This window comes from Ascaphus truei, chromosome 3 (assembly GCF_040206685.1).
Source record: "Ascaphus truei isolate aAscTru1 chromosome 3, aAscTru1.hap1, whole genome shotgun sequence".
NCBI classification, from domain to species: Eukaryota; Metazoa; Chordata; class Amphibia; order Anura; family Ascaphidae; genus Ascaphus; species Ascaphus truei.
Genome location: NC_134485.1, coordinates 377,546,798 through 377,572,536, shown reverse-complemented (window position 1 = coordinate 377,572,536; position 25,739 = coordinate 377,546,798). Strand labels below are relative to the sequence as shown.

The 25,739-nt window shown below is 41.8% G+C and overlaps 1 protein-coding gene and 1 pseudogene across 5 annotated transcripts in view; both read right to left on the bottom strand.

Moving 5' to 3' along the window:
* Positions 1–25,739, bottom strand: part of ZDHHC20 (zDHHC palmitoyltransferase 20) — a 65,730-nt gene that overhangs the window by 27,732 nt on the left and 12,259 nt on the right. For all 5 annotated transcript variants that reach the window (XM_075592263.1, XM_075592264.1, XM_075592267.1 and 2 more), the window contains 4 exons: positions 8,128–8,154; positions 6,905–6,999; positions 5,636–5,756; positions 241–310 (listed from right to left, as the gene is read on the bottom strand). In XM_075592263.1, the coding sequence (XP_075448378.1) occupies positions 241–310; positions 5,636–5,756; positions 6,905–6,999; positions 8,128–8,154 (313 nt within the window). The remainder of the gene's footprint in view (positions 1–240; positions 311–5,635; positions 5,757–6,904; positions 7,000–8,127; positions 8,155–25,739) is intronic.
* On the bottom strand, positions 23,007–24,601 carry LOC142490244 (cytochrome b-c1 complex subunit 2, mitochondrial pseudogene; annotated as a pseudogene).

The following is a 25,739-nucleotide window of genomic DNA, read 5'->3' as shown; positions in this document are numbered from 1 at the left end:
CGCAAATCGGTGCTGGTAAGATAATGAAGCTTTTCCATTTTTTGAATACTCATTTTGAATGGCACATGGGTGGTAAAGGGAGGCAATGACTTATTTGATCTTGAACATTCTGTTTTCAAAGTGATCATACTGTATATCTCGTCGCCGCACACTCTCCAGTATTTTTGGGCTTCTTCAATTAGAATATGCCCTTTAAGGATATTTACCAAATTCTTAAAAGGGAAATGAACAAATACTTACACATCGCAGGCCGAGCAGTGATGACACCGGTCAGGTTTAATCAGCTGGCATCTGTCACAATACCTGATGGCTGTATCAAAGGAAACATGGATCACAAACACATCAAAACCATGCTATTTGTAGCACAAGCTAAACAGCTACATCTTACATTACATGGATAACGGACATTGCCAGTAAGTTAAAGTTGCTCCTTGAAGTTCAACCAATAACACTGTTTATATTTGTAGTTTACAGTTCTAGTAAGTACATTGGTGCAGGAGAAGACAATTGTTTGAGCATACCGTAAATGTATCTCTTTCTTGTAGCCTTCTCATGGCGGTAGGCACCAAATGGGAGGGAACCTGAGCACACTCCATCCTCAAGCTAAAAGAAGACACTAATTCTAAGACTCTCTGTGTAAGGCTCCATCCCTGCTTGCTCCCCATTTAGTATTGCCAAGCTACTGTACAACAACAGGACATTATTAATACATTTCCACCAATAAAGGTGAGGGGACTTGTGCACGCTGCCACGAGAAGACTACAGGAAAAGAAAATATACAGAAAGCTGATAAACCATTTTCTCCTCATCTGGTCATCTCTCGTGGCAGTAGACACCAGAAGGATATAGGAGAAGAGTAATTAAAAAGTATGGATGGGGCACAAGATTTTGCTCATAAAAGGGAAGCCGATTGATAACAGAAATATTCTCAAACTACAGCTTGCAGAATTTGATGTCCCACACTGGCCTCGGCAGATACCTGCACGCGCAATAGAACGTAAGCAATAATTACAGAGCCGCCATCTGCTGAAGAAGCTTGACTCTTGAGGTCTATGAGTTGTCTACAGCCGTTGTCAAATGTGCCGTAAGTGCTTTCAGTAGTTGCTCCCCTTGAACTACATAGGCTCTCTTTATTGTAGACACTATCCATCTTGCTATTGATGCTGCGTAACCCTTATTTGAACCTGATGTAATAAAAAAAAAGTCTGTTTGATATTCTAAAATGATTTGCTTTCTCCAAATAAGCTCTTATATACCAAAACATCCCAAGTATGGAAGTTCTCCTTTGTTATGTTTGCAGGATTCGGGCAAAAGGAAGGTAAGGTAACATCTTGGCTGAGGTGAAATGTGGAATGTAGAGACCCATTTAGGTATAAATTGTAGTACTGGTCTAAAATGTACAGGGCAACAAGAAAAGATCTTTTTAAATGTGCCATCAGCCTGCTGACTTCTGGCTAAAGTGATAGAAAGTAAAAATGTTGTTTTTGCTTTGGGTCCATAACTGATCATTCATGCAGGGCATCATTCAGGCTCAAAAAGCTCTTTTGTCAATGTTTAATACCACATGGAAATCCCATACAGCAAAAAAGGTCTTCAGAAACAGTGGCCTTACCCTCTTTACAGCTTGAATAAAATATGAGAGTAGGAAGTAATAAGCTAAATTCTTGTTTAATAATACTGCCAAAGCACAAATCTAACATTTTTAAGTATTAACACATATACATAGGGATACATTATTTATACCTCAAAGCGGCCGCTCTAGACGTTTTCCGACATAACTCCCCACTGATATCTTGGGGACTTTTTGGCTGCAAACAGTGCAGACGGATGCATTGGCTTAATCGTTGATCAAATATGGCTTGAAGAAAATTCAGTTCTTTTTTGCACCATACTGCAAATGTCTTTCAGACTAATATATTTTAGAAGTGGATACTTTCCTTGCTTCAGCCAGTGAAGTGATTACTAAAACTGAGATTCCTTGCTTCTTCAAATATCTCAGTTCAGTCTCCAAGTCGCCAATGCTAGTATCCCCAAGATTGGAATGCTGCAAAGGCCCTTCATCAACAGATCCTCTACCACTGAAAGATGCCAGGGGTCGTCTTTTACCATTTCGACTGAAAACCGGACCCTTGTCTGCCAGTATGGTAGAGGAAGGACTATTATGGCTTCTGCCTTACGATCAATGGGATGGGCGGAAAAGGATAGGCCAGAGTAAACTCCCATTGGACAGAGAACATTTCTCTATTGTAGGTAGATGATGCACTCTTGAACACTGTAGATTGACAATTTTTTCCTACAGTTGCGATCAGATCTATCTTGAGGCACTCCCAATCTTTGCAGGATTCTCTCATAATAATCCGATTTAATTCTCACTTTAGTGCAACAGATATTAACTTAGGTAGTCATCTACCAGATTGTCCTTGCCCTGAAGATATACTGTTGAAATACTGTCCAAATTGTCCTCTGTAGAATAGGTTTTACTTCCTACCAAGATTTCTTACGCCTTATATTCTCTGCTTGGATTTATAGTAAGTCCTTTTTGGAAATTAGCTGCAATACCCAATTTTCTGTGACTGAGTAGGTCCGTGCTGCTCTAAACTCAGCGTTGTCTTACCATCGGGAGAAGATGAACCCACCTTATTTCATACAGATTTGTTTACTTCCCTGTAGAATTTTACTCTTCCTCCAGGGGCAGAAAAACAAACTATTTGGTCCTCATTTTCCAGGGGACAAGGCTCAAAGTCCCTCTGTGACTGCTGAGGAGAACCGTAAAATCACCAGTGTTTTTCTTGGAGTAAAGACACTTCTGCCTCCTGACAATTTAGAAACAGCGACCTCTATATAATAAATAAACGATTGTCTGCCAATGTAGGTGTGCATAGCTTATCTTTTGATGATGCATCTGCCAACCAAGGTGTCGGACACAGTTCCCTTCTAGCGGCCATTACTAGGGTTATAGATCTTGCTGCTAATCTTATTAAATCAAATTAGGCCACAAAACTGAATTACACTGAAAGCTTTAGTCCTGCTACGGCATCAATAATTGCAGATTTTTCACTTCTTTTTCGAATGGTTCGTCAATATTTGTCACCCAAAATCTAAGTGTTTTGAGACGGATGCCACAGCAGGTTTGTATTTTGCACCTGCTGCTATGAATAATTTCCCAAGAACGTTTTTCACATCTGACCATAGAAATTAAGCTACATCCTCAACTGGTATAGTAGTCTTTCTTCCAATTTCGAAAATGGTGTCACCCACCCATTGGCAGTACGTTTCAAGTCCTAAACTCCTGTTTGGGAAAAGGGTACATCTTCTGAAACTTACTCAGGATGCAACTTATCAGGTTGTGCCCAGTCTACTAAACGACTTTATGAACTTCCTTTGAGCACTGTGACAAATTTTATTGTAGCTGTATTTTCTCATCTTCTCTAGAACCGCTCATCGCATTTATAAGTGGTCCGACAAGTTCAACAAACAGACTCCTCTTCGTTATATCCCCCTCTAAAGCTACAGATTTTAGACATTCTTCACATTTTTAGCACTGGCTGCTCTAATGCAGACTGAATTTCATCTTCTGTTGGGGACCCTACAAGGCAGCTTGAAGTACCATCATCTGGTTGCAAGCTTTCATAAATACATAATACCTAATAAGCCGCCAGCACTCTTTCCCCAAGCACGCAAAATCAATCAACTACCTTGAATTAACTTGAAGGCTTAGAAAGTGATTCTTTACTAGCAGCTTGCTCCATTATGAAAGCAGCAATGATAAAAGGAGAAGATACAACCCAAAAGAATACCTGCTTTAAGCTAACAGCAGCAACAAAAGCTTGAAAACAGCATACAGTCATACCCCGGTTTAAGGACACTCACTTTAAGTACACTCGCGAGTAAGGACATATCGCCCAATAGGCAAACAGCAGCTCGCGCATGCGCCTGTCAGCACGTTCCGAACAGCAATACCGGCTCCCTACATGTACCGCAGCTGTGCGCAAGCGGGGAGACTATAGAGCCGGTTACAAATGCGTTATTTACATCAGTTATGCACATATATATGACAATTGCAGTGCAGTACATGCATCGATAAGTGGAAAAAAGGGAGTGCTTCACTTTAAGTACATTTTCACTTTACATACATGCTCCGGTCCCATTGTGTACATTAATGCGGGGTATGCCTGCATTGCAAAAAAAACCCCAAAAAATAAATATGAAGTCTGTGCACGTGTGCCGGATTAACCTGCGTTAACACATGCATGCACGTCTCCAAACATGCCCTCCCCACAAGGAGGCCGCATCTGCCTGACAGAGAGAGCAGACGTGCCCCTTCTCACCTGCTTAATAGCCAGGCAAAGCTTATCCACCAATGGCCTTCAACAAGCAGAAGCTCTTTGAGTTGTTGTCCAAGGTCAAAAAATGTTCCCGTCCTCTTTATATGCCTTCCCCCCAGGGGCTTCAGAGGGGAGAGACGGAGAGAGGATCCCATGGATCGATTGCACTGGCAGTTAGGCTAGTCCAGCCCCCCAAAAATCTATCCTTCAGCAAGGTAGGATAGAAATACCAGGAAGCAAGCAGGGGTGGGGACTTGTATCAGTGAGGTCTTTGAATTTGTTTCTGTCCTACCTTCAGCCGGATGATGGAATAAACCCTCTGGTCCCTACTGTCATCTGACGCCACATATACAGCAAACCCTCAAAAGGAACCTGCAGAAGGCTTAGCTCAATTTTGATCAACCAACTGCTTTCTGATTAATTGACAGGGGAATTGATGTATTCAGCCATTCAATAGAATACATTTCCAAGTAGCAGAGTTCAGGTTGCTATGAAAATATGACTTGGCAATGTATCTATTTATGCCGCGTGACGTTGTTCCTTTACACGATTTAGCTCTGGAAAAGGGATTTTCCACAACATTTTCTAAAATGCACATTAAAGCTGTTAGCGTTGGCTTACTGCTCCCTACTTAATTTATAGTTCTTTATGTTTAACAGTGGTAAGGATTTGTTGAAAGCACTAAAAGCCAGGCACAGTGAAAAACACTGTATATTCCTGGCACAGACACAAACATACGAGAAAGCTTAAGAGCAGAAATGTTAACTTCTTGGCACCACAAATCACATTAATATAATGTATTAGGCTTTTACAATCTATGCTTTGTCGTTCTTATTCTCAAACTGACTCCCGATGACGTACAACAGGAATTAATTCCTTAGAGCGTGGAAATGAGGTGAGAGATAGGGGTATGTACGATCTTGTTCAGTTGCCTTTCCTCTAAAGGAAAGGTTTGAGAGCTGAAGTGGGAACACTTTAGAACAGCAGTGGAATAGAAATAATTTGTTTGTTGCCTTTTAAGAGACGACAATTTTCAACTGACGAGTACTGTCATATTTAAAACATCTAGTTACCTTAGTTTTACATGCACTGTTAAATTTAATTATGATAAATTATTGAATTGGCCTTTTCCTTTTATTAAACACCCAAACTATTTTTCTGGAGAAAAGCACAATATATGTTCATTAGCCACAACGCACATTAAAGGATTATTAGAGCAGTGACATCACAGCGGCGCAGACATGATAAATAAATATTCCATCCATCAACAGAAACTAATGAATACAAGTTTAAGATCCAACAGAACACACCTCTTGTTGCAGTTGTTGTGTAAATGGGCAAGTCTTTAGCAGCTCGCTTGAGAATCTCTTGCTGAGGCTCTTGTCTCTCTTGTCGTTCGTACTGTTCCTTGTCAGATTTGGATAAGGAAAACTAAACCCCCAAAAATATATATATAAAATCAGACATCAGGTAAATCTTATAACCCAAGGAAGCAGAAAACAATGTAATAATATCACTTCTAGAGATCCATACACGGATAACTCAACACCTGAAAGAAACTACACCGATGCTAATGATACATAGATTTATGGGAAAAACAGCCTTGGATCAAATGGTTTTGTAGGCATTATAGCATTCAAAGGTAGACAGGGTGAACTAAAAAGTTCTGCCGTTAATTCAACTTCTGTGTTTATATGTATATTTAAGCTGCAGTTCAGTCTTTTTTTTTTTTTTTTAATTTATTTTTTCACTTCAATAGTTTTATGTGTGCAATCTCTAATTACCTAAAGAACTGTATAGCTGCCAGTAAATTTGTTTGTGACATAATTAGTGAAGGGATCTGTTTATATTCTGCTTGTCTGTCAGTGGAAGCTCATGAATATTCATGAGCAATCCTGCATTGACATGTGCTAGAGGGAGGGCAGGGCTGACAAAGGGGTGTGCCAGAGCTTGTGACAGGACATGAAGGGGCAGTGCCTTAGCAAATGGCTGTTAAAATAGAATACAAGAAAATTGCTAAAAGTATTTTAAAAGAACAGAAAATGCTAAAAGTATTTTTTCTTACTACAGAACTGATTTATTAAAAAAAAACACACATGCAGGATATTGACTCAACTGCAGCTTTTATGTGATTGTCAATTTAATAAATACTTGTTTTACTGAAAATACAAAACTACATTTTCAATGATAAAATGTTTGTCAATATCAGTTTTGTGTCTCCATTCTGATAGTTGGGACCTAGTACAGAAACAAATCAAACTAACCAGAATCTATTCAATAGTTTTACCAAACCAACTATTCTATAGCTTTACTAGGCAGATGCAGAAAGAAAAGCCTTGCAAAAAAGATATTCAAAATATGTACACTGTACTTGAAGTGTAAAAGGATACCATCCTAGGCTTAAAACAAAACAAAATAAATAAAATATAATATGATATGATAGATATATTAGGATTAAGGCAATATTCTAAAACTCTCTCAAAAGTGACATATCTTTAGAAATGCAGAAAGTTATCTTAACCAATACAGTAGCTCTGCCTACTTAATGTTATATATACAAAGATCTAAAGAATATTTACCTCTTTGGATGGTTTAGCCGGATGTGAAAATATTGTCTTCCAATAGGACCACACAAACATGACAAAAAACAGGTGAAAAACCACCAGGTAGATAACTGTAATAAAAGAAAAATACAAGGAATTGCAGGGCAACAATGAAACAAAACAGAAAGTACAAGTGAAATGTAAAGTTTAGCAGGCAGTGAAGAGGCCATCAGGTAGCTCAAGAGAAAAAAAAATAGTTCAGTTAGTTAAACTCAAATGAGCTACAACTTTAAACACTGGTTTTTCACACTGGGGTCATCCTTACCTCCAGTGCTAGTGCAGCTAGGAATGCAATGCATCCCTGGTCCATGCAACATGGGTGGGTATAAACATGGACCAACAAGAAGGCAAATTTACGTCTAAACCAGGGGTAGCCAACTCCAGTCCTCGAGCTGCCAACAGATCTGGTTTTCGGGATATCCCTGCTTCAGCACAGCTGTCCCACTCAGTGACTCAGTCGAAGATGGACATATACAGCCACCTGTGCTGAAGCAGGGATATCCTGAAAACATAACCTGTTGGTAGCTCATGAGGACTGGAGTTGACCACCCATGGTCTAAACTGTGTGAATAGAATATTGCTCTTGAACGTTCACGTTTTCATCCGTAATTTTATCCCCCCCCGCCCCCAGCAGTTGAAACTAGAGATCCTACACAACTGTAACCTGAAGTTGTGAGGTAATTGCAGAATTCCATTACGGGCAGTTGCAATTGTCTGAACACTGTGGTCTTTGCAAAAAAAAAAAAAAAAAAAAAGACTGTAATGAGCTTGTGAAAATTTTCACTGAAAAAAGGCTGGTTTTAGAGACTTATTCAGAAAACTGCTGTTTCTGCATAAAAATAAGGAGCTGCATTGTACAACAAAGTGACAATTACTTGTGACCTCATGTATAAAGATTGCATTGATAGCTCTTTGGAACAAGGTTGCACTTTACAGTACTGTTAGAACAATAGACAATCATTAGTGATGTAAAAATATTAATAGATGTTTATTTTAATATTGCACTAATTATAACAAACCATTATATCCAAATAACAATACCTTAATTTCCCTAATTTTCCGCTCTCTCCATAAAAGTACATTTATTTAAAATGCTTCTAAAATGCGTCATGGCTTCATTTCCATCATCACTGTTTCATTTTTTTGCCAGCCTTATTACAGTACTCTATTATGGAAACAACAACAATGAAGTTAGTTACCTTTTTCAGTGGTCGATCTAATCGTAGCTACAAGAAAAAGGAAAAAAAGATTTGTATTAATGTAGACTTATCTTTGATTAAAAAAAATATATACTCAATAAGCCATATACAGTACGTTTATACAGCAGATGTTTATGTGCAAATGCCACACAAAGGTAGGTGTGTGTGTGTGTGTAAGTAAAATAAGATTTTATTTTTTTTAGGACGCAGGCCTGATTCCCAATTTTTATATCTACGTATCCACCTATAACAGGGTTAGTAATTCTTTTTAACCAGTAAAGTACGCATAAAGTCAATAGAAAAACGTGCACGGAAATTCTACGATTTCGAAGGACAGAATCCCTGTAGATATGCACTCTCTACTAGGTTATAGGTAAAACTAATGGATATTTCAGTTGGTATAAAATAATTTTATCAAGTTCAATATCAAATTAAAAATAGATGATGATTGATGGGGACAAATCGTGTCAATCATATGGCCATGGACAATGACAAATACACGCAAAAAATAAAATAACTTAGAAAGGTGCTACACTCAGCTTGGGGCAAAGTGGATGTGTATACCGGTAAATTATCCAATTATATTATACTTAGATCAGGGTACTGCAAGGACCAGTCTATCTGACTGAATGATATGGTGCAAGATGGCTGCTGCCAAATGTGTGGGTGACGCCCAAGAACCTCACCAGATTGTTTGGTAACATTGTTTTGAGGATCTGTACACCCCATGTCTGCCAGTTATACCACTCTTAAGCAGTTCTAAGGGGGTCACCCACGCCTGTGGAAGAAAGTACATTTCCTTATTAAATTCTGTTACTAGTTTTGGGATTCATGGATTTTCTTATGCAAGCCTTCACACATCCTGGACAAATATTCAGATAAATTAATAATGCATATACTAAATGCCACACAAAGTGCAATCTCAAAGACGTGGAGCCAGGAACACCCTCTCACAAACTAAATAGAACATTTCAGAGATTAGCATTATATATATAAAAAAAAAAAACAAAAAAAAAAAAACAACCACTGATGCCGAGACCTTGTATTTTATTAAAGAAAATTAAAAACGCTCAAAAAAAGGAATCCCCCTAGATACTTTTATTTAATTTTGAAATTGTTACTGTATTTTTCTTTAAAAAAAAGTCACTATTATTCACCAAACTTTACCGTATTGTCTCTGCATAGTGGATATTTTGTACTTCTATGTCAATTAGATATTAGTGAGGTCCCTTACTACCCTCCCCCTCTTTCTGCTCTTTTCTTTATCCCTACCCAATCTGTTATTTCATGCTAAAACATGGAGGCAAAAAGAAGAAATAGTAATGATGCAAAATAGTTACCAGGTACCTAAACTAGTTTTCCTGGTTTTTTTTAAAGTCATTTGAAACCGTTGTTTCTTTATTATACATGTTCAACTCAACATATAAAAAACTTGAAGAGCAATATTTCCAACATGCAAAATGTAGGGGCAGATATTTGCAAAATAGATCAGGTTGTGTAAATTTACCTAGCTTCAAAAACACTTCATATATAGGCATAGATCATACATCGGATCTACGGTTAAAACTTTGACATTATGGTTGACGATAACGCATTGCTAGTTACCTACAATGTTGAAGTACTGCATTCAAACATTGATAACAGATTGGTCTTAACATCAATCAAGTATTTTTTGAAGACCGATTCGAATATATGTTCTATGGCAAGGGATTTTATTCTTACTCTCTTGCACTTTATCTTTACTCATAATTTTTCAGATATTTTATTTACAATTTATTGGTTAGCACAGCAATGGGTGCAAAGTGTGCCCCATCTTATGACCATCTATTTTTGGGTTAGTGGGAAAGAGGTAGTCTTTGGTAACGATATGGAGACATTCACGGAGCAGGTTCTCCTCTGGATCTGATTCATAAATTACACATTCTCTCTGTGGAGTGCATCCAGGGAGACTGGGGCGGTACACCTGCGGGTATCCTAAGGCTACGGCCCCAGTGTTTCCTGCAGCACGCGCACAGATGAAAGCCGCGTTGTGTGGTCTATGGGGAGCGATGGGAGGCATGGCCATTACGGGGAGGGGCCGCAGCCATGACATCAGCGCAGAACAAAGCACAGCACACTCCCTATTGGTCTACCCGATCTACCCCGCCATTGGCTGCCGCACACCACATGATCGCATTGCCGTAAGGGAAGACAAAATCCTTGTCTTCCCTGCCAGCGTACGCTTCACAGCGCTTTGCGCGCCCACACACACATGGCCACTGGGGCCTGCCCCATAGAGGGCTGTGAGGCGCACGCGCCACAGCGGCCACTGGGGATCTGGCCTAAGGGGAGCTCCGGGAGGACAGAAACCTCCCGTGGAGCAGAAGGTTCTATTTTGGGTTAGTGGGAACGATAGTCTTTGGTGCCTATATGGAGACCTTCACAGAGCATGTTCTCATCTGGAAGTTATAAAATGTCTTAAGTTGATCAAATACAAAATTAAACTTGCATCAGATGTTGTATCAAATCTATTTCTTTTTTTAGATCTTTGTATCCGTATTTCTGCTGCGTTCAGAATGGAGACATTTGTTCCATAAGGAAACTGCTACCAATTATGTATTGCACTTTTCAAGTGCTCATCCCCTGGTTGTTCTTAAAAGGTATCATAGCCAGACAGTATTTGAGAACACGCCATATCATGATTGATTTTTGGTACAAACAGTTAGGACAGGGGTCTGCAACCTTTCAACGAAGAGGAGGCTTTTTTTTATTTTTTATTTTACCAAAATATTTTGAGTGCCGCAACACAAGCGTGAATATGAATAAACCCACACACGATATATACAGTACGTTAATGTTCATGTGCCTATGACAAACATACTACAAAATGATCCCCATGTGATTACACCACATAAAATTACCCCCCTTCCCTTCTCCCACACAAAAATCCTCACAGAGTTATGCCACATAAGATGACCCCCTTCCCCACTCCCACAGTATAATACACAAAATGATCCCCCCACATAATTATCCCCCACACACATACTTGCAGCACTTTAGTGTTGTGGTCCGTCAGCGCTCCTAGCAATTGAGGTGCCGGCAGACCGGGGCTTGCGCGGCGTGCAATTCCCTGCAGAGTGCCGACAAGTAGAGGAGAGCGCCTGAGCCGGAGAGCGCCAACAAGCAGGGGAAGACTGGAGCTTGTGCAGCACGCACTTCCCCGCAGAGCACCGACAAGCAGGGGAGAGCGGCGGAGCGCACCGACAAGCAGGGGAAGGCACAATGGAGGAAGCACCTCCAGAAATGAGCCTCGTGGACCGGCCAGAAGAGCCGCATGCGACTCGCGAGCTGCAGGTTGCCGACCCCCGAGTTAAGAGATCATGCGTGCGATGCACTTTCTGACCAGCGGGCTTAGGGAGGATTTGTTCTATAAAGTTTGGCATAGGTTTGGATGTCAGAATATCAGTATGCAACCCAAATATTAAATGAGTCAAGCTATATGCCCAGATATTTTAAACTAGGGACAGGTGATGGAATAGTGTTGAGAGTTGATTATGATCTGTAGCTCAGTCGTTGGTAGTTTTAGAAATTTAGCCTTTGTTCCATATGCCATTGGTACAGTTTGTCAGTGTTTAAAAACAGTTTGTTTTGTGAAATCCAGTAAGTCTTGAACAAATTAGTTTGAAGTACATGTCCACGGTCAGAGAGACTAGGGCTGTGTGCATGCAAGATTGTGTCATCTGCACATCCCTTACAAGCTGTTGGTAGATCATTGATGAAGACTGAAAAAGAGCTGGGGTCCCAGAACATAGCCATGCAGGACCCCACAGGTGACATCCATGGGGCTGGAGTTAGAGCCCAAGAGACACATATTGGGATCTACCCCATAGGTAGGAGTGAAAACAGTTTAAAGTGTGTTCCACTATTCCAGGGCACTCAAGCTTGCTTAACAAGATAACATGATTAACAGCAGCAAAAGCCTTTGCAATATCTAGGAATATTGCACTAGTAAGATGTCCCAGTCCCATTTCACACTGGATCTCATTGCAAACTTTCAAGAGGGTAGTTACAGTTAAGTAGTTTGGGAGAAAGCTAGATTGGAGTTGGGTGAGGAAATTTGCCTTGGTATTGTAATCACTTAATTCAGAGTGGACATATTTTTCCATGACTTGGGATAGTATTGGGAGAAGAGAGATTGGCTTGTAGTTCAAGACAATGTTTTTGTCCCCATTTTCGTAGACTGGGACAATTCTGGAAATGTTGCAGGTCTGTGGGATATGGCCTGCAGACAAAATTGAGTTTGAGGGAGACAGGCAGGATGGCAAAGCCCACGGCACTGAGTCGTAGGAACTTTGATTTCACTAGGTCAGGTCCACATTGGCTGTTTAGTTAGAAGTGCCTGTGTATTCTGCACTTCCGATACTGAAACAAATTGAGCACTGTTGGGAGTGGGTGGGGCTATAGTGGTTCTCCCAGGTTGAGCTTCATGATTGTAGTTCGGATTGCGCTTTGATAGTAGGGAAGTAGAAGACCCCACAAAGTATTAATTGAATGCATTTGCAATGTTCTTAAAGATCCATAGGGTAAACCACATGGTCTGATAGCATTTGGAATTGAGAAAATGTCACAGAAAAAAACATAAGAATCATTAATGTTAATTAGGTTGCTCCATGTGGCCCCATATGAAGAGCTTAACTAGACTGGTATACATTATTGGGGTTTATATTGTTTGATATAATTATTTTTTATATTTGTTTGTATTGTTTGTCTATGTATATAGCACCATAAATGTACATAGCGCTTCACAGTAGTAATACATGTTGTAATCATATAAATAACAAATAATATAAATAACAGGTCATGGGAATAAGTGCTTCAGACATAAAAGTAATATTAAGAAAGAGGAGTCCCTGCTCTGAGGAGCTTACAATCTAATTGGTAGGTTGGGAGAATGTACAGAGACAGTAGGAGGGAGTTCTGGTAAGTGCGTCTGCAGAGAGCCAAGCTTTATGTATCATGTGTTCAGAATATCCACAGTGCTATTCATATGCTTCTTTAAGCAAATGTGTCTTAAGGTGGGTCTTAAAGGTTAATAGAGGGGGTGCTAGTCGGGTATTGAGGGGAAGGGCATTCCAGAGGTGCGGGGCAGTCAGTGAGAAAGGTTTAAGGCGGGAGAGGGATTTAGATACAAAGGGGGTAGAAAGAAGACATCCTTGAGAAGAACGCAAGATTTGTAAAATTATACGGGTTTTCCAACTCAAGCAGAGCCTAGCAACGCCCCTGATAAAGCAGGCATGGGCAGTGAAACGCATGGTAGGGTACTTCCTGTTGAACAGACCACACAACCATGAGAATTCAGAATACTGTAGTTCTAACTGATTGCATCAATAGAAACAAATTTGGATGGCAGCCCTTTCTACAAGAAGTGATATCAGCAAGTTACTCCGATAATGTACATTTACATTTTTCTGATGGACTTTGTAGGTTATCCATTTCATGATCAAAATGTATTTTTAGCTACATTTGTTCTCCCAATTACAGTGATCTACCTCCATGCTATAGATTTATGCTGTGGGTGATATCCTGGTCAATACAATTATAGCTTTATACATTCTTAGGGACCAGGTGATGGATTTCTCTAAACGCTGTTTGGAGTCTCAGCTAGTATAGTATTATACATAGCATTAGATAAATCACTGTGGGCCTTCCCTCCCCCCCCTTGCTAATCTGCGTAAGTGGTCCCATGAACTACCATTATTGATGTGGTTCTTAAGTGGGGCTTTCTGTTTGTACATTGTTTTTCGGTGTCTGCCATTTAAGCTCAGCTGGTCATATATATGTATTACATTCCCATAAAAAAAATTAAGTTTGTACTGTGACACTCCAAGTGGGCTCCACTGTTTGAGAGGCTTTACTGTCCCTTACTTGGGTCATTTGTGTGTTTGATTGTGAATTACTGCCTCTTGGATGCACAGCTAGGTTTATGATTTTGTATTGAGGATCCTAGCTTAGGGAGTGTGCTAGCATTATCTGGTGCCAGTTAGCCAGTTTTGTGCACAAAAGCACCACTACAAAACATCACAAAGCTAATATGGGATACAAATGAAAAAAAAGATGCACTCCAAAGTGTCAATGTGGGATAAGAAATGGGAAAAAAAGAAAAAAGAATATATAGTGTAGTAGTAACCTCAGGTCGTGGAGGCTGAGGCCTCATGTCCCGGCTTCTTCAACTCCAGCTCCAAAGCACTAACCCAGGGGTAGCCAACTCCATTTCCTCAAGGGCCACCAACAGGTCAGGTTTTCAGGATATCCCTGCTTCAGCACAGGTGGCTCAATCATAATGACTGAGCCATCCGTGTTGAAGCAGAGATATCCTGAAAATCTGACCTGGTGGTGGCCCTTGAGGACTGAGTTGGCAACACCTGACGAAGCAGCAAGTCACTGCGAAACGCGTAGGGTGATGGAGACTGAACGGAGGAGATAGGAAGTGACGTCAGATGCTGGCTGGGATGAGCGGCTGCAGCCTCCACAAGCCGAGGAACACTTCCATCGCATTACACTCAGTTTTGTTTTCCCTCTTACTCCAGTTTGTAAGTTTAACTGACATCTGGTCAAGCGAATAAATTATTTCAACATATTGCATTAGATTTCCTCTTTTATATGTATGTCTGGTTTACACCTCACAAGTTAAGGACCCTGAAGACAGACATTCATAAGCTTATTCCCAATTTGACAATTACACCAAGTGACGTTTTAATAAATATGTTTTTGTGGCACTTTATTACCATAATATACTACACAGTGTATATTTTTCCCTCTTTTGCCACATTGATACACTTTGGAGTGCTGATTTTTTCTGTTTTGTTCTACACATTTTTTGTACCAAGGGCATTGATCCTTTTCTATGCTGCTAACTTTAACTGATAGGGAAAGTGTCAGTTTAGATAGAACAGAATGAGTTTTGTTCATTGAGGTAGATATAGGCTCCAGTGTTTGACAAACCTATACATTTGCACGCCCTGGGCGAGTGGATTTAACATCGTGGCGAGCTCCTATTGGCCCAAGCAGCACACGTTTGGAACTAGGTGGCGAGTAGATTTTTTTGTTCGGCGAGTAGATTTTTTGGTGATTTGTCGACCACTGGATATAGCTATACGTGTGTGTGGGATTTTAAGCGCCCATAGTTTTTTGATGTTTGTGTAAAAAAAACACACAAGCAGCATGTAGGCAGAGAATCCTAGGAAATGTACATTGCACATTCAGAAGGGGATATCAGTCATGCAGTTCTCTCCTGTCCAATTATACTCAGGGAACTGCAGTGTGGCAAAAGACAGGGAAAAATATACACTGTGTAGTATATTATGGGAATATATACAGTAATTAAAGAGTCTGAGACTAAAATAATATATTTTGAAATTTTTGTTATATAAACTGCGGTATTAGTCAAATTGGGAAATTGACTATTACACCAAGTGACGTTTTTATAAATATATTTTAAATAAATATTATGGGAATAAAGTGCCCCAAAAATATATTTATATCCCTTTTTAATTATGCATTTCCTCTGTGTCCCTGGCATTTAATTGAAATACATTCTAAGTGGGATGGTCCCTTTAGGTCACTAACTAATTGACGCTTCCTTTAGGCTGTCATTTTAACCCTGTCACTCCCAGGCGGGGTCAGCAATGCTTTGCTAGAAGGGTTTCTGTCTACTGCAGTAATAACGCTTTGTGTTTGTACAAGTAACCACAACACACAAACTTACAGTTGAAAGAAATTCCTCTTACTCGTTGTGCAAACAGTTGCAAATAATTCTTTGAATAATATTTCCCCATGTCATGCCTTAGCGGTATTACAGCAATATACCAAATAGCTGCACTCATGGAATGTGGTCTTGCTCATGATGTTTTCACCCCCCCCCCCCCCCCAAATATCAAAATGTTTATTTAATACTGTATTTTATACTGGGAATCTTGCCGAGCTCAAACCATAGAGCTGGTTATATCTTGGTTGCAGCCGTGAGATTACCCATAGAAAGCTTTTTATTGACCGCAGGACCAAGGCAGATTCCAGCGGCCATATTATTTTCCCAGACAAGGATATTTAGGTTTGAAATCTGATTACTTGCAGAAACCACTTTTTTTTTTCTTGATTAGCAAACAAAAACCAACAGCATTAAATGTTATGTTAAAACCTTAGTGTAAGCTATGATCTTCCTGTAAAACCTATTTATATTCTGCATATGTCTACTGTGTTTCAATTTGGAATTCAGCCCTGTGCTGTAGGACAGGGGTGCTCAACTCCAGTCCTCGAAATCCCCCAACAGGTCAGGGTTTCAGCATATCTTTTCAGCACAGATAGTGCAGTCTTAGACTGAGCCAATGATTGAGCCACCTGTGCTGAAGCAGGAATATCCTTAAAACCTGTTGGAGGGTCCTGTTATCTCGGGGCCATACAGGCTATGCTTCGGGCATAGTACCAGTGAAAACATCATTCATTGACATATAATGTATTATTGTGTGGGCACCCACAGGGCAAATGAAAGACTCGTGGGAGATTGCATTCATTGGAACCCTATTGGAACATTTCGGCTTGTGAATCAATTCCTTGTTGTTAGGTGGGCCTAATAGGGAGCCCACCCTCGGGACGGAAAGTACAAAAACGGATCGAGTAAGAAGTTCCATAGAGGTGCGGTAGGGAGCAAGAGGTGAAGGCTCATGAACGTCACCAAAATCTGGGGGGTTTATTTTAGCCCCCTCACACCCTTAGAGCTGGATGTGTGAATGCACGTTGCAAACCACGGTATGGTTTTAATCCTTTCACTGAGCAAAGGGTTAAGCCGTTGAGAGCTACGTTTTTACATTTTTGTTTATGATGTTTTCAGAAAACTTGCAGCTTGGACGTGTGACCTCAGTGCATACACAAAGCACTGTAATGTGTCAACTTATTTTGTACCCAGGATATACTTGAAAACGATAGGTAACTCAATGTATTTTTTTCCTGGTAAAAATATTTTTCTAAATAAAAATATAGGCCCATTTTGCAGACTAGCAGAAAAAAGGTGCGCGCTGATCTCTAAAGACTCACAGTCAAATCCTTATATTAAGTCCGTCCTGCTGCTCGATATTCTCCTGTGATCAACCCATTTTGCAGACTAACAATACATTGCCTGTATCACTATGATAATATTCGTAACATCTGCAGTATGTGACCATTTAAAGGAAGCGTCAATTAGTTAGTGACCTAAAGGGACCGTCCCACCTAGAATGTATTTCTAATTAAATGCCAGGGACACAGAGGAATGCATAATAAAGAGTCTGAGACTTTAAAATAATATATTTTTACATTTTTAATATAAACTGCGGTTGTCGATGTCCCCATGGCAAGCAGGGATGCTAGAGGCGCTCCAGTGCCACACTAACATCTCACATACCGGCGTCACTCCATGCTCACTGCCTCCTTTAACCATTCGAGTGCCTTAGGACGTAGCTACTAAGTCATGGGATCTGGCACCCTGGGTACCGCATGATATAGTATTTACGTCCCAAAAGGAAAAGCTTCTTCTCGTAGGGTCACAGGAGACCAGGATATTTACACGTTTTTTCCCAGGTTCATTGAGCAAAACAAGGTAGAGAAATAAATTGTAGTTTATTCGGCTTAAATACGCATACACACAGTGGAACACAAAATACAGATGAAAAGACACAATTACTGGGGGGTCTGGGGTCGAAAACTAGACTTTCCTTGGTGCAAGGCACTCTATTGGGAGAGGTTTACCCTGACCGGGACTTAGCCCGGGATCCCCTGGAACTCAAATCGGCATAAAATCCCAGCCGTGACCGCTATGTTCATTTCTCAGAACTTGGGTGCAAAAGTCTCTGGCGGGCAGGCATTTCAGGGTTGAAATCGAAGCCGATTGCTTTGCTATTTTGCACAAAGCAACTTTGAAAAGCCCGCCTGCGCTCTTTCGGCTCTGACTCAAAGGGAACACACCATCTGATTGGCTCATAGCTTCTTACAGCTTTCCCTGCTCTAGCTTAAACAGAGGCAGAACTCAACAACCAATCAGCGCGTGGGAACTTTCACAAGCAGCCAATCAGAGCCAAGCCGGTTAGAAAAGCCGGGTCAGTGGAAAATTCGAAATAGCCAAGGGACATGCGCAAGCCTGGCACATCTATCCCCAGCTATCCCATGCCACCAGCTGGACAGGCGCCCTTAGGTCTGGCAGAACAAGTGGCATCCCGGAGGACGGCCATTGATCTCCCGATCTAGTACTCCGCCTTTCCCCGCTAACCAAATGCCGCTCACACCTCTGGGCATCCTCTGGTTGCTTTGAACTCTGATGTCCAGCAGACACATCGGCGCCTATGGGTTTGCATGGGCTGCCTGTTTGGACACGTGTTCCGAATGTTTAAAGCACATTAAAAATAAATTTTAGTAACCTCTGAGTCTCGGGGAACCCATCCAGCTATGTAGGACTTTAAGTGAAGATCTTGGGGTTGAAAACTAGGAGTCTGGGGGACACTGTATGGCCCCAGTGCAACTCACCCCGGGTACCCGAAAATAGTGCGAGTAAGCTGGGGAGAATTATAGGGCCACTGGTAACTTTGTCCCCAGACCTCCTGCAAATCGAAATGACTTGCTTTTCACCCCAAAACCCCACCTAAGACTTAGACTCCCAAAGTTTGGAGTCTCTAGGGTAGAGGGAACAGAAAAGGAAAAAATGTTGTCTCTTTATTTCTGTCTGCATAGTTTCCCCACATACTTTCCCTTTAACTCAGTCTGGACTCGAGTCCCCCAAGCTTATCTATGGTTGGGTACCCACAAATAATATACCGTTTGTGGGGAGCCTTGGCACTAGCTGGAGTACCCCCACTTAACCCAGGGATTCCCTCAGCAAAGGAATATATAGTGATCCCTTTGCCTCGCTCTCCTTTCCGAGTTAGGCTGAAGCAGGGCAGCCTAGTGGCGAGTCATGGTTACGTTTTCAAGGGGAGGTATTGTCAGGACAATGTGCCTATATGTATCTGAGAAGCAGGTATGATTCCTGGGTACATTTGTCGGGGAACCGGTCACTTTGGATCCCGACCCGCTAAGCACATTCTGACAACGGTTCCTCCCCAAACCCCCCTTGAAACTCATGCACAAGTAATCCCTGCTTGATTGCATGCCCGGAAAGGGAAAAAACCACACAAAAAAAAGTTATTACATTTTGCAAGAACATACATTACTTTTTTTTTTTTACTGGGCCCAAGAGCTAACTCTCTGGGACTCTTATACTTGAGTCAGGTTTAACCAAGTGGGGTTGAGCTTTATAATGCAACCTGGTCACTCCCTCCCGTCACACTTAGGCCTTGAATATACCAGATGCCGCCGGGCGGCAGTGAGATCTGGTGACGTCACCCTCATGCTGCTGCCAATCGGCATCTGAACAAGGAGAGGAGGCGTGGCCGTGAGCCCTCATTGGCTGAACCGCTCACGTGACGCAACCTGCGCCTGACAATAAATTCCTCTGTCTCTTCACCTGTTGTCCGCTCTGCAGCTCCAGGTGGCATGCACGTCACTAAAGGTATGTTTACTCTAATTGGATGCATGCATTGTGTTTTTGAGCCACGCAGCGTTGCGCCATGCGACACCGCTGACGGGTTTTCGCTATAATCACGGTCTTAGTGGGAGATCGCGCCCTGCGTGCTGACGCAATATATCAACTGATGGAAGACAGAAAGGGAGGATCTGTCATCAGTGATGGAGCGACCGCTAGTGCCATAGGGTTTGTGATACAGGCCACGCGACCATCAGTGTTAAAACAGCAACCTGCAGCTTTATTGGGCATTCACTTTTCAGCTTCCTTTAAAAGATTTCTTATTGTAATTTCCAAAGCAGTTGTTTTATAATCTGATGCTCTGTTTGGGAAATATAAGCATCCGAAATATTAAAGTGTCCAGGAGGTTCAACTGGAGCTCTCCCCAGATCTCAGTGCAGTCTGAAGGTTACCCTGTTATCCTCGAGAGCTAGATTAAGAAAAGCAAGCTCAGGGGGCAAGATCCGAACATTATATACATTAAACAGTGAATTAAGCCTTTAGGGAGCTTCTTCTAAAGCACAGCTCTGAGCGTGATGTATGTATGTCTTTACTTATATAGCGCCATTACTGTACATAGCGCTTCACAGCAGTAATACACGTGACAATCATATAAATAAATAATAAAAATAACAGGTCATGGGAATAAGTGCTTCAGACATAAAAGTAACATTTCGGAAGAGGAGTCCCTGCTCCGGGTAGCTTACAATCTAATTGGTAGGGAGAACGTACAGAGACAGTAGGAGGGTGTTCGTTAAGTCGTTAAGGAGGGAGGGGCATCTGGACACAGTCCTGTGCTAGGATGCCCCCCACCCAACCAATTCAGATGCCACCCAAAAAAGGAAGGAGAGATGCAATGGCGGGGACTGCCCAAGGATGAGCTAGGACACTGCAGACACTGTGCAGCCTTTGAACATATTACAGCTTTTTGCTGCTGGACAAAAGGCAGCAGAACTCCACCATACCACTCTGGCATTTTGCAGGCATGCGATTGCTTCAGGAGAGATCACCCCATCTTATGTAAACAGGAGGTGGGGCTCCACTTCCATTGCGATCAGGCCTACCACACAGTTGGAACCTCCGAGATTTAGTGGCCATTTTGATTTAGAGAATCATAGCTGAAAAACAGGCAACTAAAATGGTAACCGGGAGGTGGGAGGGGGAGGAGAGAGGAGGGAGGCGGGAAGCTACAAATAGCACGGTTCAGCTTCAGAAGACTCCTTACTTCAAAAATTCTGTCAAAAGTAGGTGGATTTGCTGCTTTAATGGACCTCTCCCAAAAAGCAAACATTTCCCCTTCCTAGTGAGACACTGAAATAATATTCCATGCTTAAGTTTTGGACGACTAAAAAGAAAAAAAAAGAAAAAAATAGCTCTGTCTGGTTCCTGAGTCTGACCTAACCAGGAAGTGTCAGTGATTTCTACACAGCAAGGACATTTATCTGATTACAGGACTCTACTTTTGGCGATCGTTGCTTTTTATTCATCTATGTTACACCAATTGTAAGTGTGGATATACTTTGTCCATTTTACTTCAATATATTCTATTACTGATCACCGGTGCGTTCTGCGTTTCTTTTTTTTTTATAGAAATATTAATCTTTAATTGTATGTCTGTGACGGTGAGGGGGTAACCAGGCTCACAATAAAGGTTTAAGCCCGTTTGGTTACCTCTGACCCATGTATTGGAGTTCCAGAGTGTCAGCTCTGGAGCCCAGGGTTTGTACATGCATAACCTGTAATGTGCGGTAATAAAGTATTTTATGTGTTTTTACATTTCCATGAGTGCCAGCAAACAGATTGCTAGGGTATGAGTTTCAAGGGGGGTTTTGCGGAGAAAGTGTTGTCAGAATGTGCCTAGATAGCCAGGGTCCAGAGTTGCTGGATACCCCAAAAATGTACCTGGGAATCATGAGTGATTCCTGGATACATGTAGGCACATTGTCCCAGCAATACCTTCCCTTGAAAATGCTTTCGCGACTTACCACTAGGGGTTCCCTGCTTTAGCATAGACCAGAAAGGTAAACGGGCATAGGGATGGGAGGTGTTCCTGAAACAGTCAAGGAGTCCTTAGGTTAATGGGGATACCCAGTAGATGCTCAGGTCACCCAGAACCGGTATAGGGTTTCTGAGGTGCTCCAACCATACATATAAGGTGCTGACAGGGATTCTAAGAATCCATACTAAGTCTCTGCAAAAGTGGGGAATATGGCTAGTGAAAAATAAAGTGCAGCTTTTTATTCTATTTCCCATACCAGAAAGACTTAGGTTTTCAAAGTGTATATTTTATTAACAAAGTGTGTAAAGAACATATATGCTGTATGCACAGTAAATGAGCTGGGACTTTCAGAACCAATGTTCCTACAGGCCACTGGGGCTACCAACTTGGTGCCAGTGAGTCTGCCAGGACGTCGGAGATGAAAGCCACAGAGGATGTCTGAGGTGTCAAGACCATTTGGGCAGGAGGAAAGAGTTCCTGGGATGAATGGAAGTTCTCCGAATTTCCATTCGCCCCACCAGACTTGGAGGAGCACAACCCAGCGTGTGGCTTCTAAATAGCAAGTGGCTGAGGTGGCAACCTTGCACATGCCCTTGGCTGATTCAGCACCCCCACTTGCCTGGCTTCACAAGAACAGCATCGCTCCAATTGGCTGGTTAGGAAACTCCCACGCCAAGATTGGCTGCAGGGTTTTGAGAAAGAAACTCAGAAGTATTATAAACCCGAGCCAATCAGATTTGTAGATTCTAAGCGCCAAGTCCACCAATTAAATTCAAGTCCTCTGGAGAGATGGGAGCGGTGGCATCTGGAATTGCAGGCCGATTTCAGTTCCAGGACATTTCAAGCTAGGTCCCTGTCGGGGTAGTTTTGGATTGAGAAGCCCATGCACCTAGGAAAGTCTAGTTTTCCTCCCCAGACCCTCAGTGTTTTTTCTTATGTAGTTTGTGTAACATTGTGTGTCTGCCTTTTCCTGTGAATAAATTTACAATTTAATTTACCCGTCTTGCTCAATGTATGAGCCTGGAAAAAAGGTGTAAATGCCTGGTCTCCCGTGACAATGACTCATGCTGCTTAAGCAAACACAATATTCTGAGTTCCACTTCATCAAAACCCTGATAGAAATGGTTATATTTCCAGGTTAAGAAATACTATTGTAGTGTGACTTGATAAATAAAACAGATTACAGGCATACCCCGCATTAACGTACGCCAGGTCTGCACAACTCCAGTCCTCGAAGGCCGCAAACAGGCCAGGCATTCAGGATATCCCTACTTCAGCACAGCTGGCTCAATTAGTGGCTCAGTCATATACTTTTTCCACTTATCAATGCATGTGCTGTACTCCAATCGTCATATACGTGTATAACTGATGTAAATAACGCATTTGGAACAGGTTCTATAGTCTCCCCACTTGCGCACAGCTTCAGTACAGGGAGACGTTATTGCTGTTCAGGACGTGCTGACAGGCGCATGCGTGAGCTGCAGTTTGCCTATTGGGCGATATGTCCTTACTCGCGAGTGTACTTAAAGTGAGTGTCCTTAAACCGGGGTATGCCTGTACACATTATCAGATGCTAGGAATAGTGAAGTGGTGACTTATAGCTATGATCCATTCTTGTACTAAGGATCAAGAACATTTCCTGTCACACTAACAGGTACAGTATCTTGAATCAGCATCACAGATCAGCAACAAAAAGGAGTGGTCTCCAAATTTCCAGCCGCCATAGGTTTCTTTCCAGAAACAAACTTTTTTGCTGCATTTACATCAGCAGCACAGGTCACAGAGTCGATCTGTAGAACTGCATCACTCAGTGATGTACTTGTTCCAGATGCCAGAGCCTGGGAGCCAATTTCACACAGCAATCCAGTTCCACCGACATCAAATATTGTGATTTCAGCTTGTTCTTGGCTCTTGTAACATCGGCTTCGGTGATACTGCCCTGTGCAATGGTCTTCACCTGGTTAACAGCAGCCTTAATAACATCACCAGCTGCTGCTGCCTAAATGGTGTAGATTCCAAAAAGACCAGAATCAGAGTAATTGGTATTGAAGGCTGAAATATCAAATGGCCGATTAGTTGATTGGGCCACAGCCTGTGACAGTTTGCAGCTAGCATTGCTCCCCTCTTCATGTACGGTCCTGCACTTAGAACGTGCTGAAGGACACTAAATGCATTCGCTTCAGCACTCCCAGTAGAAGCCGCCTCAGAAATCACTGCTGCATGAAGAAGACTATCGCCATTCTGCTCTCGGATCTCAGATCCAAGGCGCTTTTACACCAGAAGGACCGGCACCACTCCGGATATTCAGGAATTGTTCTCCGACTTGTTTAAGGACAGAATGGCTTACCCCCAATCCAACCAGTGCCATTCTTGTGCTTGTGAAATGGTTCTGTACAAACTGTTGCAACTCATCACATGCAACTTTTCCAATTCTGTAATCAGGACAGTACAAGGAGTTAGCGAGTGCGTTACGATAAGATGCAGCATGGAGATTCTCAAGGACACCAACTTGTGGATTTTGATGGGCAAAAGCTTTATCAACCTTTACTTTTGCATGAAGCTCAGCCACCTCCCACCGTCTGAGTTCTGGGGCTGTCGTCACGTTAATGAGGTATTCCATTACATTGTCTACATAGTCGCGTAGGCATTCTACGGTATACACAATATTTTCTTTTGTGGATGTCACACTTAAAAAACCACCAACAGCTTCGATTCCACAGGTTATTTTGAAGGATGATGCTCCCTTGGTAGTCAAGCTTGCTGCAAGATGTAGTACATGGTTGACACCCAAATTGCTGGCACTTTCATATCTGCTGCCTGCTCTAACAAACACGCCAATCTTAGCTTCAGGTCTTGGGAGAGCTTTTGCAGAGTAGTCTCCTGGAGAGATATCGGGCGCTGGTAACGAGCTTCATGGTGGCTCGCGCTCTCAGCCGCTGACAAGGGGACCGTTTCCTTTTCTTAATGAAAACATTTTTAGGTATTTTTATTCTAATGCTGTTCCACACCAATCTTGCTGAATTTGGTTATGAAAGTTTTTTGTTTTTTTTGAGTTGAGCAGTGTAAGTTATGGCTCTTCAGGAAGCAATTGGCTAATCTTTGACTCATCTCTAATGCTGCTTCAACAATTTATTTCGAAATCGCTTCCTCCTAGGACCAAAGCGAATTAATGACACTGGCAAGTTTATCTATTATGTATTTTGGAAAGTTGTTTGTGTGCTTCTCTGTTCGTTATGCATTTGGACACCTCTTAAGAGATCATAAACACATTTTGCATGATGGTTCCTGAGATCAAGGAGGTTTTTGTCTCTCTGGATACCATTGGACGCCATTTTGAATCAAGATGGTCGACAACCTTTCAAAACTGCATTGATTTTAACCAAATTCAGCAAGATTGGTGTGTAACAGCATTAGAATAAAAATACCTAAAAATGTTTTCATAAAGAAAAGGAAACGGGGTCCCCTTGTCAGCGGCTGAAAGCGAGAGCGCGAGCCACCATGAAGCTCGTTACCAGCGCCCGATATCTCTCCAGGAGACTGTAAGACAAAAAGGGACAGCACGGGCTCCATAGTGTAAAAAGTTTAAGGTTTTAATATCACGAGCTAAAATCAGGTCACTTACAACAATTCAGTAAAATATGCACATTGGATATATGCATCAGTCTCCCTTTGTGCGTCTTCCGGTATGGGGCTCTAGATCTCGGGGCTGGAATCGTGTAGTATCCTTCTGCTTCACAGCCGTGTATCTCCAATGTTGTGCGTCCACAAACAGGTCCCCTGGCTACAGCGATACCGCTCCTCCAAGTTCCGCAGCTCCCTTCCGTAATCACAAGGCACCATACAACAGGCTCCTGGCACAGCCAATGGCAACACAGCCCTACGTGTTTCGTCGCTTAGGTTACGGCGACTTCATCAGAATCCTCTGAATGTGATAATTCTTCCTCTAATTATAGAGGTAACTAAGAATTTTAATCAGTTAGTGTTATGACCTGCGATATTTGTTCATGTCTTGATGTGGCTCGCAGGCTTAAAATGCTTTGGCCAAAGGGTTTA